Source organism: Heterodontus francisci, chromosome 5 (assembly GCF_036365525.1).
Source record: "Heterodontus francisci isolate sHetFra1 chromosome 5, sHetFra1.hap1, whole genome shotgun sequence".
NCBI lineage: Eukaryota > Metazoa > Chordata > Chondrichthyes > Heterodontiformes > Heterodontidae > Heterodontus > Heterodontus francisci.
The window spans coordinates 158,129,367-158,149,350 of NC_090375.1; the positions used below are offsets into that span (position 1 = coordinate 158,129,367).

The following is a 19,984-nucleotide window of genomic DNA, read 5'->3' on the forward strand; positions in this document are numbered from 1 at the left end:
TAGATCGGTTGGAGACTTGGGCGGAGAAATGGCAGATGGAGTTTAATCCGGACAAATGTGAGGTAATGCATTTTGGAAGGTCTAATGCAGGTGGGAGGTATAGAGTAAATGGCAGAACCCTTAGGAGTATTGACAGGCAGAGAGATCTGGGCGTACAGATCCACAGGTCACTGAAAGTGGCAACGCAGGTGGATAAGGTAGTCAAGAAGGCATTCGGCATGCTTGCCTTCATCGGTCGGGGCATAGAGTATAAAAATTGGCAAGTCATGTTGCAGCTGTCCAGAACCTTCGTTAGGCCACACTTAGAATATTGCCTGCAATTCTGGTCGCCACACTACCAGAAGGTCGTGGAGGCTTTGGAGAGGGTACAGAGGAGGTTTACCAGGATGTTGCCTGGTCTGGAGGGAATTAGCTATGAGGAGAGGTTGGATAAACTGGGATTGTTTTCACTGGAACGACGGAGGTGGAGGGGCGACATGATCGAGGTTTACAAAGTTATGAGTGGCATGGACAGAGTGGATAGTCAGAAGCTTTTTCCCAGGGTGGAAGAGTCAGTTACTAGGGGACATAGGTTTAAGGTGCGAGGGACAAAGTTTAGAGGGGATGTGCGAGGCAGGTTCTTTACACAGAGGGTGGTGAGTGCCTGGAACTTGCTGCCAGGGGAGGTGGTGGAAGCAGATACGATAGCGACTTTTAAGAGACATCTTGACAAATGTATGAATAGGAAGGGAATAGAGGGATATGGGCCCCGGAAGTGCAGAAGGTGTTAGTTTAGACAGGCATCAAGATCGGCACAGGCTTGGAGGGCCGAATGGCCTGTTCCTGTGCTGTACTGTTCTTTGTTCTTGAAAAGGGCATCGGTCACCTCCTGATGCTGCAGTGGGCTGCTCCCTGCGAGACCTCACATATGTCCCTGATGGATCTCTAGAATGATCCAGGTGCATAAAAGTTGAGTGCCAGGTGGATCATCTGGGCCACTGGCACAGGGTGACCACCGAATCCCGTAGGTCGCATCTTGTCCTGCAGCATGACGCATAAGTCAGTGACAGCCTCCCTGGAGAGACGTAGTCTTTTCTGTTAGTTCCGCTCGGACATTTGGAGGTAGTTGATTCGTGTCCGGTACATACTCTGGCACAAGTGGGCCCTTCTTGGCATGGCCGGCTGCTGTTGCTCTCGTCGTGGAGCTTCACAGGCAGGTTCAGCTGCCTCCTGGGCCTCCCATCATGCCATGGGTGACGGAAAAGACAGGATGTATGAGACCCATGCCAGCTAATCAGTGGGCCTCCAGAGCACTGTCCATGCAGAGACAAAGTTGACCTTGCCACCGTTGCCTTTGTTACTCCTCTCGGCCCACATGCTGATGACCCTCAGTGCCCGCCCTTGCTGAGAGCCAACCCTCTCACCCGATTATATGGCCACCTGTGCCAACCATCTGAGACCAAGCCCACCTGGCACTGCCGAGACCAAGCCCACCCAGTACAGCTACTTGAGATCATGCCCACCCGGTACTGCTACCCAAAATCAAGCCCATCCGCGCCGACCACCCGAAACCAAGCCCACCCATGCAGAGCACTCAACAGTGCAGGCCGACAATGGCCTCTACTCCCCCTTCTTCCCCTATCCAGTGCTGGTCATGGCTGCCTTCGCATTGCGGGACTGAGGCCTCGCCTTGGTGCTGCCACATTTGAACGGCCAGGAATCCAAAGGCACATGATGGCTGACCGTTGTCCACTTAGTCCCAAGCTCCCCACCAAATCGCGATCAATTGCATGCAAATGTATTAAAAGTAGGCTGCGTTTGCTGACAACGCAACCAAGTGCAGCCTCATGCTCTGAAACATCACTGACTGCAACGTTTTAGGCAGCTGCCAGGATTAAAGATGGCACTGTTCAATTTATCACAAAAAACAAATTCAATTCAACTGCTGCGATCTAACCCCAAACAATATCCTGCTTCTCTTCCCCAGTGCAGCCTCCCACGCCCGTCTGCTCACTGCTTGATCCTGGCTTCGCCGCTGCCTTCCCTCAGCCACTCGCTCCCCACTTCAACCACCCCCCCTACCTGTCATCCATTCGCTCCTCCTCGTCGCTTCACCCTTATCAGCCGTCTGCATCGCACGCCGCTTCAAACTCCACCCCCATCGGCGGCCACTCGCTCCGGGCCTCGCTGCTTCATTCCCATCAGCCGCTCACTCCCACCTCTCCCCACCCTGCTCCCTCCCATTTCTCCCCCCCCCACCCCGCTCCTTGCCACTTCTTCTCCCCACTATCCCACCACCTGCTCCTGCTCCCCATGAGGGAAGCGGGGGAGAGAGAGAGAGAGCGTGGCAAGATGGGGATAGGCAGGGGACGGGAGGGCAGACTGCAAGTGAGAGACTGGGGGAGGAGGGAATTTGGGTTCCTGCCAGGTAGTGGGGCTGGATGACGTTCCAGTATGGCTGCGCGATGACGTTTTAGCGCACATGCGTGAATTAGTCCTGGCAAGAAGGTAGGCTGTGCATTCGCAACACCTTACTGACAGCAAGAGACCGTTTTGCATATGTACACAGCTGGGAGCGCTCTGATGACGTCGGCACGCCTGATGCCTTGTCAGGAATCACTTTATTATAAATTACTGTTCTACAATTTAAATGGCAGTTCCACCACGTTGGGGCAGCAACACCGCCTTGGTGCTTTCCCCCACTGACTAAATCCGGAAGCATCATCATGACATTGTATTTCCAGGGGGGTGCATCCGATGCTATTCTCTGGGCCCCCACCCCTCCATTCCCACTCCAGACAGCCTCACTAAATTCAGCCTGATGGGCTGAGTTGTCTCCTTCCATGCTGTACTATTCTAAGAATTGCCAGGAATTACTGATGTATAGTTGCGTATGATTGTATTCTTGAAAGAGGATCACAATCTAACATGTGAATGTCCCACTGACTATGAAGGGAATTGCTTCGTTTGTGAATCTAATTGCAGAACTTAAGTAATTCTTCACATCAATTTCTTTGCCCAACAAAAGATGGGTTTTCATCGTAGTTGATCATACTTCTAGACTGAAGCAGCGCTCTGTGGAGAATCTGTCTGGTGACTTGAAGATGAATCAGCTTTTTTGAGTACAGAGTGAAGCTGTACTGAAGCAAAAATTGTAACTGAAGGCGGTTGAAAAATGAATTCATGGGTGAATGGAGTGGCAAGTCTAGGAACTGGCTCTGTAGTTTATCAAAGTCATAGCTTATGGACAAAATGATTTCCTTTTTGTTATCCCTGTGGGCATTAACTACCATGACGGTATTGATGTCAGATGGCTCCTGTATCCTGCTATGTTGGTGTGATGTCAACACTATGCACACTAGGGTCTTCTTTTCAGAAGTGCCCCATGTTAAAATAATATATACTACACATGTAATTTATATACTGTTCAAAAGGAGTTTGTTCAATACTTGAAAATCCTTCAGTTTTCACATTAATGGCATGAAGTTCTAAGCAGCCTAGAGACATTGGTCTTGGTTTTGAGTTTGTGACATGCTGGGTGCGGTAGATGGTGGAGAGGTGCAGTAGCATGAGAGAAACCCGGAAATATGTGCAGTGCATCTGTCAGTGGCTTTTTAACCCAACCACTGCACTATCAAATCATTTCTGGATTTCCCAACCAATTAGCATGAACAGGCATGATACCAACCCATGTGAGTTGATTTCAACTCCAGTATTTAAAGGGACACTCCAAACATACAATTTGATGGATTTAGGAGCACATCAGGAGGAATGATCAGAATGGAATCCAGATGTTTTAGTGATGCTTTTCTAGATGTGATGCTGGGCTGTACCCTCATGGTGAAACAAGTAAGATGTGGCTCGAGGTTGCCCATGAGGTCAGCAGCAATGGTGTCACGCTCTTGGATTCAATGCTGAAAGCAGTTTAATGACCTAAGTAGGGCAGGAAAGGTGAGTAAACTGGTACATTCACCTATGTCTTGTGCATTTCACCTCAAACCCCCCCCCACTCAGACTTCTCAAGCCTACTTCTGCACATCACTCCTCACACCAACTTACCTTGCAGGTACCCATTCCTCTCTTTCTCATCCCCATCTGTTCATCCACCACCGACACTCACCCTTATCGTTATGCAATTTCATACCTCTCCCTCATAATCACTCTTAAGAAAGGCTCTTCATCCATTTCCCTCCTTCATAGATCCCTTCTTACTCTCCTTTTCTCTCCTGGGAGAAGATGGCATAGAACATGAGGGAGAGAGGCAGAGAACCGGAAATGGCCCTTCAGCCATCTCACAACTAATACCTGCAGAAGAGGAGGCTTGTGGGGCTTGGCTGTCAGAGATTGGGAAATGCCCCCCACCACAGCAATCTGTTGACAGAATTAAATGTTAGACAGCCACATGACATATGACACTCACTCATGTTGACTTGGTGTCAGCAGTGAGTGAAATATGGCCACGTGCATAATGATCACATAAAATATTCTTACCTTGACAGTTCTAATTCATATATTTAATCTCCCATATGGCCTTCTGGCATACAGGAGGTGGTCCAGGAAAACAATGACTCTCGTGGAGGGTGCACCATACAAAGTTGGCATAATTGCCAGTCCTGGTCAACAAGCTATCAGTCACCTGTTCTATGCATTTGTGGGCCATCGATTGTGAGAACCTTCGAATGAGGGTTTCAGCAGCAGATGAGCTGAGACAGGAGCGAAGTTGTGTGATGTTATGGAAGTGGAATTAGATGGGCTTAGTGACGTTTCGATTGTGTGGTTGGAAGCTAATTTCAGGGTCAAATATGACATCAAAATTGTGAACACACTGGTTGAATCTCAGGCAGTTGCCAGGGAGAGGAATGGAGTCAGTAGCTAGGGAATGGAGAATGGAGCGGGGACTGAAACAATGGCTTCAATCTTTCCAATATTTTAATTGGAGGAAGGTTCTGCTCATTCAGACCTGGATGTCAGATAAGCAGTCTGATAACTTAGCAACAGTTGACAGAGGTAGTGCTGAGGTAGAATTGGGTGTCGTCAGCGTACATGTGAAAAATAACGCTGTGCTTTTGGATGACATTGCCATGGGACAAGTAGATGAGAAATAGGAGGGGGCCAAGGATAGATTCTTGGGGGGAACACCAAAGGTAATCGTGTGGGAGTGGGAAGAGAAGCCATTGCAAGTGATACTCTAGCTACACACTTGTAAGATCCGCTTACATGGTCACACAGCAGCTGCACGTTGAGGGAGCGGAATCCCTTCCAGTTGATGAAGGCAGCAGGTTGGTCTGTGGGTGCTTTGATTGCCACTTACGTGCAGTCAAGCAGCCCCTGCAGTAGCAGGAATCCAGCAATGGCTCCAAATCCTGCAGCCTTCTCAGTCTGACTGTTTGGAACAATGCAGTAGTGCACATAGTCACCTGCCTCCTGAACATGCTGTTGGTGACCTCCTTGATGCACCGATGCACTGCAGACTGCGAGGTTCCATACATATCTCAAGTGGACACCTGGAATGAATAAGTGGCATAAATGTTCAGAGCCTTGGTGACTTTCAGCACTACTGGCATCAGGTGTCTGCCAAGTCCCAGGGGCCTCAGCTCATCCTACCACATAGCTCATAGCTTATTGACAGCCTCCCTGTAGAGGCGCAATCTTCAAAGGTACTGCTGCTCAGACATCTGCAGGTAGTTAAGCCTTGGCAGGTAGAGCCTCCCCAGAGGGGAGCTTCTTCTGCATGCCAGTGATTGTTGCCATGCCCCTCCAATACATTTTCCAGCCTCTTGTGCGCAGAGCTGGCCTCGTATGGGCCCCCAATATTCTGTTGCTCTGCCTGCCTGTCCCTGAAGCTCCCTCCTTCTCTGCTCCCCCTTTGGGGGGGGGGGCATCAAAGCTATGGTGAATGAAGCCCATGACAGGTTACCTCTCCCTGAGCTCAGGCCTCCAGTCCACATAGACATTCCCACTCCCCCCCCCAATGCCAACATGTGCCCCTTCAGGGAGGTGGCAACATCCCAATGTCACCCCGTTGTCAGTGCCCTGCAATGCTGACAACTTGATCCCCAGCACCTGACACTGTTCTCCGATGAGCACCCCGCCCCCTCCCCACCCACCCTTCCTGCCAAGTAATGCTGCCTCACCTGATGGCTTCCCAATGAAGCCAACACTGAGCTCCTGCTTCCTTGTTGTCTCCTTGCACCAGGCGATGCCCTGAAGCCTGGCGGTTCCCATGTGTCCAAAAGAAAATTCAGAACTGAGAATAAAATTGCTGTGTATTGGCTTGTTAAATACCTTAATTGGCTTCCAGCCTTGTGAATGTGCAAGGCCTGCCCTCCATGTCAGCCGCCAATGGGAAAATTTGGAAGAGAGGTCACAACCAGTCCCAATTGTTGCCCCAGCCCTGCCCCCAACGTTGCCCTCTCAAACAGGCCAATAAAATTCGGCCTAGAGTTTTCCCTCTTGTTGGAATTCCATTGCACTGAACATAGAGAGCAATGAAAATGTTCTAATATTTGGTTAAAGCTGAAAGTTTCAGTGTTCCAAAGGTCAAATGAAAAGACTAAAATGTATTTAATACTTGCTCCATTTGTCAATTTGTTTAGACTAGCTAGCAAATTTCCCACTGGTATTGCTTACAGTGGATGAAACAATGCTTGAAAGTGTTACATCTGAGGAATGACAGCTGAAATGTGGCAGGAAGTGTGGTGTTTACAGCAAATGATAATAAATACAAGATATTTGAGATATTATTCAGACAGTTATTGCAGTAAGGGGTTGTAGTAAGATTATGCATCTGCAGTTAACACAATGTGCTGTTTGTTCCAGAGAACATTGTAGCAAAATTACTCTAAAATTATAAAACATACAGGGAAATAGAAATGCACCGACGGCAGGAGCACCAAACGGCTGGTATTGGTTTGCACGCCCTTTATACGCAGTGCCTTTTTTAACTCTTTCATGAGAGGTGGGCATCACTGGCACACCAGTATTTGTTGCTGAGTAGCTTGCTGGGCCATTTCAGAAGGCAGCTAAGAGTCAAACATATTGTTGTGTGTCTGGATTCACACGGAGAACAGGCCAGATAAGGACGGCAGATTTCCTTCCCTAAAGAACATTTGTGAGCCAGATGGGTTTTTACGACAGTCGATGATATTTCATGGCACCATTATTCAGACTAGTTTTCAATTCCAGATTTTTAAAAATTAATTAATTGAATTTAACTTCCACCAGCTGCTGTGGTGGGATTTGAACCCATGTCACCAGGGCATAGGCCTGAGCCTCTGGATTTCTAGTCCAGTGACGTTATCACTATGCCACTGTCTCCCCAGTCAATGGAATTAAATATCAGGCACTGCGTATAATGGCTGGTGAATCCAATACTGCCCGTTCTGGGCCACTACCCCACTTTCTACTCCAGGATTTCCTGACAGCATGGTTGATGTCAAGTACAAATAAATGTAAAAGCCTTGTGATGTCATTGGTATACATACCGCGTCTCGTCAATGTAGACTGTTTCAAGCACTGAAGCTGCATAGTCTAAATTCTTCTTCAGGTCTATGACTGATGCTTCACCTCGCTCCAGCTGTTTGACTAAAGATCGCAATCTAGAACCAAACAAATACTGTATATTACATAAACGCCACATAGGTGAAAAGGAAAAGACAAATTGTGTTTATGAAAAATAGATCATGTGACTTCCATCCAACACTTTAAACAGAGATAATTTTTATTTAAGTTCATGTCTCTATGTCTTGAAGAATGCTTATCAATAAAGTGCGATGCTTGACCAGCATTTGATAAATTTGATAAATTAGTTCCACAAGTGAATCTTACAGTTAATCTCATGGGTAGAAGAATTTATCCTATCACATGGGCGACCATGACATATTCTATTTAAAGCACATGTTTCAACCTGAATAGTTATGTAGAGTTGACAACCTAGAAAATTATTAAAGCAGTTTTGTGATGCCATGTTACTACAGCGGTGTAATTCCTGTAGGATTTTTAATTCTCTTGGGATTTCTGCTGCATTGTACAATAACTTTTGCATGGACTGACTATGCAATCCCATAATCCCAGCAGGGAGCAGAGCTAGGAATGGAGGATCCACACATCCTGGGACAGTAGGATTGTACCTATAAAGCACGATACACAACAATTGCATGAACACAATCTTCTAAATAAAATTTTCTAATGTCAGTTCTGAGCAGAATGATATAAAAATAAATTCAATGTCAACAAATTTGATATTAAAAATACAAAAACATTTGACACAAAGTATAACAGATAGAAAGAAAAGTTTAGTCATGTAACACAATGAGACACATTTGAATCAAATATGGTCCTGTGACGTTAAATATGGAGCTTCAGAACATGCAAATCAGACTGAAAACCTTGTATGGAATTAACCTATTCTGATTCACTGCTATATTTTTGGAGCTGTTTTTGAACCAGTTGTGACAGAAACCACAACTGCCAAATGGAAACATATTAATTTTGAGATATGGAACATTACTTGAACTTTTTACTGGACATTGAACATACCTGGTTTAAAAGGTCCACAGGGCTGAACAGCTATAACATGGTTGCACATTTGCATTCCAAGAGATAGTTGCATAGAGTGTGCTCACTGATTCAATTAGTGAGGTGGGTTTCGTCAATAATGGTGATCAAAAGACATTGAGAGCCACTGACTTTGTAAGAGACAAACCTCCCCCCCACCCACCCCCCGCCCACTGAGAGTGACTGGAGAACTTTTGAAATCAACAATCCTCACAGACAATGCTGTTTCAAACAAAGAGCTTGTCACATGACTAACCTGCTGGCCAACCTGGGGACTTTTTGAATTGCGCCACACAGAAAGAACAGACTGCAACTTGAACATCAAAGAGAAGAAAGGTACCTCTCTCCCTGTCTCTCTCTCTCCAACAGAGTCCCAGGGACCCACAGAAGCAGTTTAAGCCTCAAGACAGAGGACCTCCTCAGCCTTCTGACACCAGAGATTCAAGTTTGAAAATGTGCATTGGGCCCCAGCGAGAACGACAAGACTGCAATTCCGACCAAAGACTTTATAGCAGAACTAAAGACAGCAACTGAATTCCATCTACTACTCCAAAACCCTCCCCCTTTAATTTTTTCTCCTCCTCTGTATCTATTTGTGTGTGTATTTATCTTGTATGCATGTTAGCGTGGTTGTGTCACGTACTTTTAGTAATTTTAACTAAGTTGGAGTGTTGAAGCTAATAAACTTACATCTTTCTTGTTTAAACCTAAGAAAGCCTGTCTGATTGGTTCATTTACAATTACAATGAGAAAGCAGTGAGCAAGGACTCACTGAGGTGAAGCTAAAAACACTGTGTTCTAAAAGTTGAACTCTGTTACAGCCAAACCAGGAAAGGGGAGACTGGTTTGTAACATCGTACAGGATCTACTTTTAGAAATCATAGAAATCATAGAAAGTTTAAGGCACAGAAAGAGGCCACTTGACCCAGTGTGTCTGTGTCAGCCAAGAAACAATCCACCTATTCTAATCCTACCTTCCAGCATTTGGTCCGTATGCCTGCAGATTATGGCACTTGAGGTGCATATCCAGACTCCTTTTAAATGAGTTGAAGGTTTCTGCCTCAACTACCCTTTCAGGCAGTGAGTTCCAGACCCCCACCACCCTCTGGGTGAAAAGGTTTTCCTCATCTCCTCTCTAATTTTTCTACCAATCACTTTCAATCTATGCCCCCTTGTCACTGACCTCTTTGCTATGGTGAATAGACCCTTCACCTCCACTCTATCCAGGCCCCTCACAATTTGGTACATTTCAACCAGATCTCCCCTCAGCCTGCTCTGTTTCAAGGAGAACATCCCCAGCCTATCCAATCTTTCCTCAGAGCTGCATTTTCTAGTCCTGGCAACATCCTTGTAAATCTCTTCTGTACCCTCTCTAGTGCAGTTACATCCTTTCTGTAATGAGATGACCAGAACTGCACACAGTACTCAAGTTGTGGCCTAACCAATGAGTTATACATTTCCAGCATAACCTCCCTGCTCTTATATTCTATACCTCAGCTAATAAATTTAAAAGATTACAGCTCCTCGACATTCATCTAAATCATTATGCATTCTTTGCAACTAACCATTACGACTCCTGAACATCTAAATCATAATACCTCCTTGGATTCTAAACCACAACTACTCCTGGATATCTTAATTCTTCCTGGGACAATTACATATCCCACTTCTAAACTATCACTGTCTTAACAACTACATATAACGCATTTAAATAATCACACCTCTTGGGCATCTAAATCATTACAGTTCCTGAGCATTTAACCATTAATCTTTCTGTGCATCTAAACCATTACACCTCCGGGGTACTTAAATAGGAAGCGTTAGCGTAGTGGGATTGTCACTGGACTAGTAACCCAGAGACCCAGGGTATTTCTCTGGGGACATGGGTTCGAATCCCACCACAGCAGAAGTTGGAATTTGAATTCATTTAATAAATCTGGAATTAAAAGCTAGTCTAATGATGGCCATGAAACCATTGTCGATTGTTGTAAACACCCATCTGGTTCACTAATATCCTTCAGGGAAGGAAATCTGCTGTCCTTACCTGGTCTGGCCTACATGTGACTCCAGCCACACAAAAATGTGGTTGACTCTTACATGTCCTCTCAAACGGCTTAGCAAGCCACTCAGTTGTATCTAACCGCTACAAAGTCAATAAAAAGAAAAAAGAATGACTGACCACCCGGCATTGACCTAGGCACCGGAAACGACAACCGCAAACCCAGCCCTGTCCACCCTGCAAAGTCTTCTTTACTCTGGGGGCTTGTGCCAAAGTTGGGAGAGCTGTCCCACAGATGAGTCAAGAAATAGCCTGACATAGTCATACTCACGGAATCATACCTTACAGACAATGTCCCAGATGCTGCCATCACCATCCCCGGGTATGTCCTGCCCCACCGGCAGGACAGCAGAGGTGGCGGCACAGTGGTATACAGTCGGGAGGGAGTTGCCCTGGGAGTCCTCAACATCAACTCTGGACCCCATGAAGTCTCATGAACTCAGGTCAAACATGGGCAAGGAAACCTCCTGTTGATTACCACCTACCATCCTCCCTCAGCTGATGAGTCAGTACTTCTCCATGCTGAACACCACTTGGAGGAAGCACTGAGGGTGGCAAGGGCGCAGAATATACTCTGGGTGGGGGACTTCAATGTCGATCACCAAGAGTGGCTTGGTAGCAGCACTACTGACCAAGCTGGCCAAGTGCTAAAGGACATAGCTGCTAGGCTGGATATGCTGCAGCTGGTGAGGGAATCAACAAGAGGGAAAAACAGAGGGCGGCACAATGGCGCAGTGGTTAGCACCGCAGCCTCACAGCTCCAGCGACCCGGGTTCAATTCTGGGTACTGCCTGTGTGGAGTTTGCAAGTTCTCCCTGTGTCTGCATGGGTTTCCTCCGGGTGCTCCTGTTTCCTCCCACAGCCAAAAGACTTGCAGGTTGACAGGTAAATTGGCCATTGTAAATTGCCACTAGTATAGGTAGGTGGTAGGGGAATATAGGAACAGGTGAGGATGTGGTAGGAATATGGGTTTAGTGTAGGATTAGTATAAATGGGTGGTTAATGGTCGGCACAGACTCGGTGGGCCGAAGGGCCTGTTTCAGTGCTGTATCAAAATCAAATCAAACATACTCGACCTCTTCCTCACCAATCTGTCTGCCGCAGATGCATCTGTCCATGACAGCATTGGTAGGAGTGACCACCGCACAGTCCTTGTGGAGATGAAGTCCTGCCTTCACATTGAGGATACCCTCCATTGTGTTGTGAGGCACAACCACCCTGCTAAATGGGATAGATGTCGAACAGATCTAGCAATGCAAAAATGGGCATCCATGAGACACTGTGGGCCATCAGCAACAGCCGAATTGTACTCAAACACAAGATGTAACCTCATGGCCCAGCATATCCCCCACCCTACCATTACCATCAAGCCAGGAGACCAACCCTGGTTCAACGAAGAGTGCAGGAGGGCATGCCAGGAGCAGCACCAGGCATACCTCAAAATGATGTGTCAACCTGGTGAAGCTACAACTCAGGACTATCTGCGTGCCAAACAGCTTAAGCAGCATGCAATAGAGCTAAGAGATCTCATAACGAACGAATCAGATCTAAGTTCTGCAGTCCTGCCACATCCAGCCATGAATGGTGGTGGACAATTAGACAACTAACTGGAGGAGGTAGCTCCACAAATATCCCCATCATCAATGATGGGGGAGCACAGCACATCAGTGCGAAAGATAAGGCTGAAGCATTTGCAACAATCTTCAGCCAGAAGTGCCAAGTTGATGATCCATCTCGAGCTCCTCCTGAAGTCCCCAGCATCACAGATGCCAGACTTCAGCCAATTTGATTCACTCCGCGTGATATCAAGAAATGACTGAAGGCACTGGATACAGCAAAGGCTATGAGCCCTGACAATATTCCAGCAATAGTACCGAAGACCTGTGCTCCAGAACTTGCCGTGACCCTAGCCAAGCTGTTCCAGTACAGCTACAACACTGACATCTATCCGGCAATGTGGAAAATTGCCCAGGTATGTCCTGTATACATAAAGCAGGACAAGTCCAACCTGGCCAATTATTGCCCAATCAGTCTACTCTTGATCATCAGTAAAGTGACGGAAGGGGTCATCAACAGTGCGATCAAGTGGCACTTGCTTAGCAATAACCTACTCAGTGATGCTCAGTTTGGGTTCCGCCAGGGCCACTCAGCTCCTGACCTCATTACAGACTTGGCTCAAACATGAACAAAACAGTTGAACTCAAGAAGTGAGGAGAGAGTGACTGTCCTTGACATCAAGGCAGACTGAGAATGGCATCAACGAGCCCAAGCAAAACTGATGTCAATGGGAATCGGGGGGAATTTCTCCATTGGTTGGAGTCAGACCAATGCAAAGGAAGATGGTTGTGGGTGTTGGAGGTCAATCATCTGAGCTCCAGGACATCACTGCAGGGGTTCATCAGGGTAGCGTCCTAGGCCCAATCATCTTCAGCGGCTTCATCAATGACCTTCCTTCAATCATAAGGTCAGAAGTGAGGATGTTCGCTGATGATTGCACAATGTTCAGTCCCATTCGCGACCCCTCAGATACTGAAGCAGTCCGTGCAGAAATGCTGCAAGACCAGACTTGGGCTGATAAGTGCCAGGCAATGACCATCTCCAACAAGAATCTAACCATCTCCCGTTGACATTCAATAGCATTACCATCGCTGAATCCCCCACTATCAACATCCTAGGGGCTACCATTGACCAGAAAATGAACTGGAGTAGCCATATAAATATCGTGGCTACAAGATCAGGTCAGAGGCAAGGAATCCTGTGGTGAGTAACCCACCTCCTGATTCCTCAAAGCCTGTCCACCATCTACAAGGCACAAGTCAGGAGTGTGATGGAATACTGTCCACTTGCCTGGATGGTGCAGCTCCAACAACACTCTAGAAGCTTGACACCATCCAAGACTAAGCAGCCCGCTTGATTGGCACCTCATCCACAAACATTCACTCTCGCCACCACCGACGCACATTGGCAGCAGTGTGTACCATCTACAAGATGCACTGCAGCGAAGCACCAAGGCTCCTTCGACAGCAGCTTCCAAACCCACGACCTCTACCAAATAGAAGGACAAGGTCAGCAAATGCATGGGAACACCACCACCTGCAAGTTCCCCTCCAAGTCACACACCATCCTGACTTAGAACTATGTCGTCGTTCCATCACTGTCGCTGGGTCAAAATCCTGGAACTCCCTTCCTAACAGCACTGTGGGTGTACCTACCTCACATGGACTGCAGCGGTTCAAGAAGGCAGCTCATCACCACCTTCTCATGGGCAATTAGGGATGGGCAATAAATGCTGGCCTAACCAGCAATGCCCACATCCTATGAAAGAATAAAAAAAACTCCTGGGCATTTAAATCATCATGTCTCATAACATCTAAACTATTACACCTTCTGGTCTTCTAAAGCATAAAATCACCTCGGCTTCTAAATTATTATACCTCCTGAGCATCTAAATCATGACAACTCCCAGGCATCTAAATCATCACAATTCCTGGCAACTAGATAATTATACCTCCAAAGCATCTAAACCATTACACTGCCTGGGCTTCTAAATCATTGCGCTTCCCAAGCATCTAAACTATTAAAACTCCTGGGGTCTGAACCATTAAACTTGCTGAGCAGTTTAACCATTACATCAACTGGGTATCAAAATCACCAAAACATCTGATCATCTAAACTACTGCAGTTCCTGGGCTTCCAAACCATTAAAACCTTTTGGTATTGAAACCATTGTAGCCACAGTATTTATATGGCTGGTACAGTTATGTTTCTGGTCAATGATAAGCCACAGGACATTGATGGTTGGAGATGCGGTGATAGTAACATTGTTGAACATCAAGGGGAGATGGTTATATTGTTGCAGATAGTCATTGCCTGGCACTTCTGTGGCACCAATTATCAGCCCAAGCTTGAATGTTGTCCAGGCCTTGCAGCATTCGGGGACAGATTGCTTCAGTATCTGAGGAGTTGGAAATGGTACTGAACATTGTGCAATCATCAGTGAACATCCCCACTTCTGACCTTTTTTATGATGGAGGGAATGCCATCAATGAAGCAGCTGAAGATGGCTGGGCCTAGGATATAAACCACGTGTGTCGGTTTCGGGTCGGGTTGGGTCTATATTCTGAGTCCAGCATTTGGGCTCGGGTCAGGTCAGACTGGGGACAGTACTGCCTCCGGGAACTCATGGCATCAGGCTCACCCATGATTCCCCAAAACTCCATCTGCAGGAATAGCCTGCTGCTGGAACGGATGAACAGAATCACTAGTGCCACCATTTGGACAAGGTAAAGCACAATAACGTTTGATATCATAAAATTTATTGCAATATTCGGGTCGGGTGCGAAAAAGTATTCAACGACTCGGGCCTGGGTCGGTTTCAGGTTGGCTGTGGTCGGGTCAGGCCCGGATCGGGTTTCAATTTGATACCCGAGCAGGCCTTTAGTAGGACACTACCCTGAGGAACTGCTGCAGTGATGTCCTGAGGCTGAGATGATTGGCCTCCAACAATAACAACCATCTTCCTTTGTGCTGGGTATGACTCCAACTAGCGGAGAGTTTTCTCCCTGATTCCCATTGACTTCAGTTTTGCTAGGGCTTCCTGATGCCATACTCGGTCAAATGCTGCCTTGATGTCAAGGGCAGTCACTCTCACCTCACCTCTGAAATTCAGCTCTTTTGTCTTTGTTTGGGCCAAGTCTGTAATGAGGTCAGGAGCTGAGTGGTCAAACTGAGCATCGGTGAGGAGGTTGTTGCTGAGTAAGTGCCACTTGTTGGCACTGTCGACGACACCTTTCAGCACTTTGCTAATGATTGAGAACTTGAAAACAAAAAGGGGGCAATCACTTGACTGGGAGTGTACTACAGGCCTCCAAACAGCCAGTGAGAGATAGAGGAGCAGATATGTAGGCAAATCTCAGTAACAGGGTAAGAATAGTAAGAGATTTCAACTTCCCCAATATTAACTGGAATATTCTAAGTGCAAAAGGCTTAAAGGGGGCAGAATTCTTAAAGTGCATCCAGGAGAGCTTTTTGAGCCAGCACATAGAAAGTCCTACAAGAAAAGGGGCAGTATTGGACCTAATCTTAGGGAATGAAGCCGGACAAGTGATAGAAGTGTCAGTGGTGAGCATTTCGGAGATTGTGACCATAACTCTAAGATTTAAGGTAGTTATGGAAAAGGACAAAGAGGAACTGGAAATAAAGGTACTGAATTGGGGGAAGGCCGACTTTAAGATGATAAAACAGGATCTGGCCAAAGTGGACTGGGAGCAGCGACTTGTAGGAAAGTCTACATCGGACCAGTGGGAGTCATTCAAAAAGGAAATAGCAAGAGTTAAGGGCCAACATATTCCCATAAAGGTGAAGGGTAGGACCAACAAGTCCAGGATGTCAAGGGATATAGAAGATTGGATATGGAAAAAAAAGGAGGCCAAGCTTAGATTCAAAGTGCTGAAAACAGCGGAGACCCTCGAGGAGTATAGGAAGTGTTGGGAGGGGGTACTTAAAAAAGTAATTAGGAGAGCGAAGAGGGGACATGAAAAAACAATGGCGGGCAAGATAAAGGAAAATCCCAAGGCATTTTATAAGTGTATTAAGGGCAAGAGAATAACCAGGGAAAGTGTAGGGTACATTAGGGACCAAAGTGGCAATCTGTGTGTGGAGCCGGAGGACAGAGGTGAGCTTTTAAATGATTACTTTTCATCTGCGTTCACTATGGAGAAGGACAATGTGGGTGTAGAGATCAGGGAGGAGCATTGTGATATACTTGAACAAATTAGCATTGAAAGGGAGGAAGTATTAGCTGTTTTAGTGGGCTTAAAAGTGGATAAATCCCCAGGCCCAGATGAGATGTATCCCAGGTTGTTATGTGAGACAAGGGAGGTGATAGCAGGGGCTCTGACACAAATTTTCAAATCCTCTCTGGCCACAGCAGAGGTACCAGAGGACTGGAGGACAGCGAATGTGGTACCATTATTCAAGAAGGGTAGCAGGGATAAACCAGGTAATTACAGGCCATTAAGTCTAACGTCAGTGGTAGGGAAACTATTCGAAAAAATTCTGAGGGACAGGATTAATCTCCACCTGGAGAAGCAGGGATTAATCAGGGCTACTCAGCATGGCTTTGTCAGCGGGAGATTGTATCTAACAAACTTGATTGAATTTTTCGAGGAGGTGATTAGATGTGTAGTTGAGTGTAAGGCAGTTCATGTAGTCTACATGGACTTCAGTAAGGCTTTTGATAAGGTCCACATGGGAGATTGGTTCAGAAGGTAAGAGCCCATGGGATCCAGGGCAATTTGGCAAATTGGATCCAAAATTGGCTTAGTGGCAGGAAGCAGAGGGTGATGGTCGAGGGTTGTTTTTGCAAGTGGAAGCCTGTGATCAGTGGTGTACCGCAGGGATTGGTGCTGGGACCCTTGCTGTTTGTAGTGTACATTAATGATTTAGACGTGAATATAGGAGGTATGATCAGTATTTTCGCAGATAAGGCTGGTAAGATGGGCAGAGCAGTGGCAAATGGAATTTAATCCAGAGAAGTGTGAGGTGATGCATTTTGGGAGGGCTAACAAGGCAAGGGAATATACAATGGATGGTAGGACCCTAGGAAGTACAGAGAGTCAGAGGGACCTTGATATACTTGTCCAGAGATCACTGAAGGCAGCAGTACAAGCAGATCAGGTGGTTAGGAAGACATATAGGATACTTGCCTTTTTTAGCTGAGGCACAGAACATAAGAGCAGGGAGTTTATGATGGAGCTGTATAAAACTCTAGTTAGTCCACAGCAGAAGTACTGTGTACAGTTCTGGTCACTGCACTATAGGAAGGATGTGATTGCACTGGAGAGGGTGCAGAGGAAATTCACCAGGATGCTGCCTGGGCTGGAGCATTTCAGCTATGAAGAGAGACTGAAAAGGCTAGGGTTGTTTTCCTTAGAGCAGAGACGGTTGAGGGTGGACCTAATTGGGGTATACAAAATTATGAGGAGCATTGATAGGATAGATAGGAAGAAACGTTTTCCCTTAGCGGAGGGATCAATAACCAGGGGGCATAGATTTAAGGTAATGGACAGGAGGTTTAGAGGGGATTTGAGGAAAAATCTTTTAGGAACAGTGTTTGGAATCTGGAACACACTACCTGAAGGGGTGGTAGAGGCAGGAACATTTAAAGAAGTACTTAGATGAGCACTTGAAACGCCATAGCATACAAGGCTACAGGGCAAATGCTGGAAAATGGGATTAGAATAGATAGGTGCTTGATGGCCGGCACGGACACGATGGGGCGAATGGCCTGTTTCTGTGCTGTATAACTCTATGACTCTAATAGTAGACTGATGATGCAATAAGAGGCCAGATTGGATTTGTCTTGCTTTTATGTGGACAGGACATACCTGGGCAATTTCTTACATTGTTGGGTGGTTGCCTGTGTTGCAGCTGTTCTGGAACAGCTTTGCTACGGACACATCTAGCTCTGCAGCACAAGTCTTCAGTACTATTTCCAGAATGTTGTCAGAGCCCAAAGCTTTTGCAGTATCCAGTGCCTTCAGCCTTTTCTTGATATCACGTGGAGTGAATTGAATTGGCTGATGACTGGCATCTGTGATGCTGGGGACTGCAGGAGAAATCTGAGAGGGATCATTCAATTCACGCTTCTGGTTGAAGATGGTTGCAAATGCTTCAGGCTTGTCTTTTGCACTAATTTGTTGGGCTCCCCTATCATTGAAGGGGATGTTTTTGAAGCCTCCATCTCCGGTTAGTTGTTTAATTGTCCTCCACTATTCACAACTGGATGAGGCAGGACTCCAGAGCTTTGATATAATTCGTTGGTTCTGGGATCACCTAACTGTTTATAGCATTAAAATAAAAGCAAAATACTGCGGATGCTGGAAATCTGAAATAAAAACAGAAAGTGCTGGAAAAACTCAGCAAGTCTGGCAGCATATGTGGAGAGAGGAGCAGAGTTAACATTCCAGGTCAGTGACCCTTCTTCAGAAACATTAACTCTGCTTCTCTCTCCATAGATGCTGCCAGATCTGCTGAGTTTTTCCAGCACTTTCTGTTTTTATTTCTGTTTATTGCATTCTGCTTCTGCTATTTTAGCATGCATGCAATCCTGTGTTGTAGTTTCACCAGGTTGCCATCTGATTTTTTAGGTATGCCTGGTGCTCCATCTGGAATGCTCTCTTACACTCTTCATTGAAGTAGGGTTGATCTCCTGGCTTGATGGCAACGGTAGAATGAAGGATATGCTGGACCATGAGGTTTCAGAGTGTGGTTGAATACAATTCTGTGGCAACTGATGGTCAAAGTGCTTCCTTGGTGCCTAGTTGTGAGCTGCTAGATCTTTTCTGAATCTATCCCATTTAGCAAGGTGGTAATGCCTCACAACACGATGGAAGGTATCCTCAGTGTGAAGACGGGACTTTGTCGCCCCAAGGACTGTGCGGAGGCATCAAAACCATTACAGCCCCTAGGTATTTAGATCATCGCACATCCTGGGCTTCAAAACTATTAAACCTCCTGGGTGACTAAATCATTCCACCTAACCAGTATCTAAACCATGACACCTTCTGGGCATCTAAACCATGTCACCTCCTGGGCATCTAAACCATGACACCGCTTGGGCATCTAAATCATGTCACCTCCTGAGCATCTAAACCATGTCACCTCCTGGGCATCTAAACCATGACACCTCCTGGGCATCTAAACCATGACACCTCCTAAGCATCTAAACCATGTCACCTCCTGAGCATCTAAACCATGACACCTCCTGGGCATCTAAATCATGTCACCTCCTGAGCATCTAAACCATGTCACCTCCTGGGCATCTAAACCATGACACCTCCTGGGCATCTAAACCATGTCACCTCCTGAGCATCTAAACCATGTCACCTCCTGAGCATCTAAACCATGTCACCTCCTGAGCAACTAAATAGTCATACCTGAAGAGCATCTAAACCAAAACACTTTCTTAGCATTTAAACCACTACATCTGATGAGCATCTAAACCATTACACCACTTCTGTAAATAAATCATTACACCTCCTGCACATCTAAACTGTTACACCCCCTGTGTAACTGAACCGTTACACTCCCTCTGCGACTGAACCGTTACACCCCCTCTGTAACTAAACTATTACAACCCCTGTGCATCTAAACCACCTCACCTTCAGGGCTCGAGAAGGAGAGATACTAGATTTTTGTAGCACTAGCACTTTGTCTCCAATGTCTAAAATACTAAGCAAAACCACCAAGCTTGGAAATCATTGTTTCTGAGATTGAAATTGATAAAATAAATTGATATGAGTTTCTATTTTAAGCATTCAAAGGGAAAATTTACCTAAGGTTTGAGGGCATAATCAAATTTTCATTAAAAGCAACTATAGAAAAGTA

General features: G+C 46.2%; 1 protein-coding gene across 3 annotated transcripts in view; it reads right to left on the reverse strand.

Moving 5' to 3' along the window:
• LOC137370113 (dual specificity calcium/calmodulin-dependent 3',5'-cyclic nucleotide phosphodiesterase 1A-like) overlaps nucleotides 1–19,984 on the reverse strand; it is a 537,696-nt gene that overhangs the window by 279,991 nt on the left and 237,721 nt on the right. For all 3 annotated transcript variants that reach the window (XM_068032286.1, XM_068032285.1, XM_068032287.1), the window contains exon 2: nucleotides 7,464–7,577. In XM_068032286.1, the coding sequence (XP_067888387.1) occupies nucleotides 7,464–7,577 (114 nt within the window). The remainder of the gene's footprint in view (nucleotides 1–7,463; nucleotides 7,578–19,984) is intronic.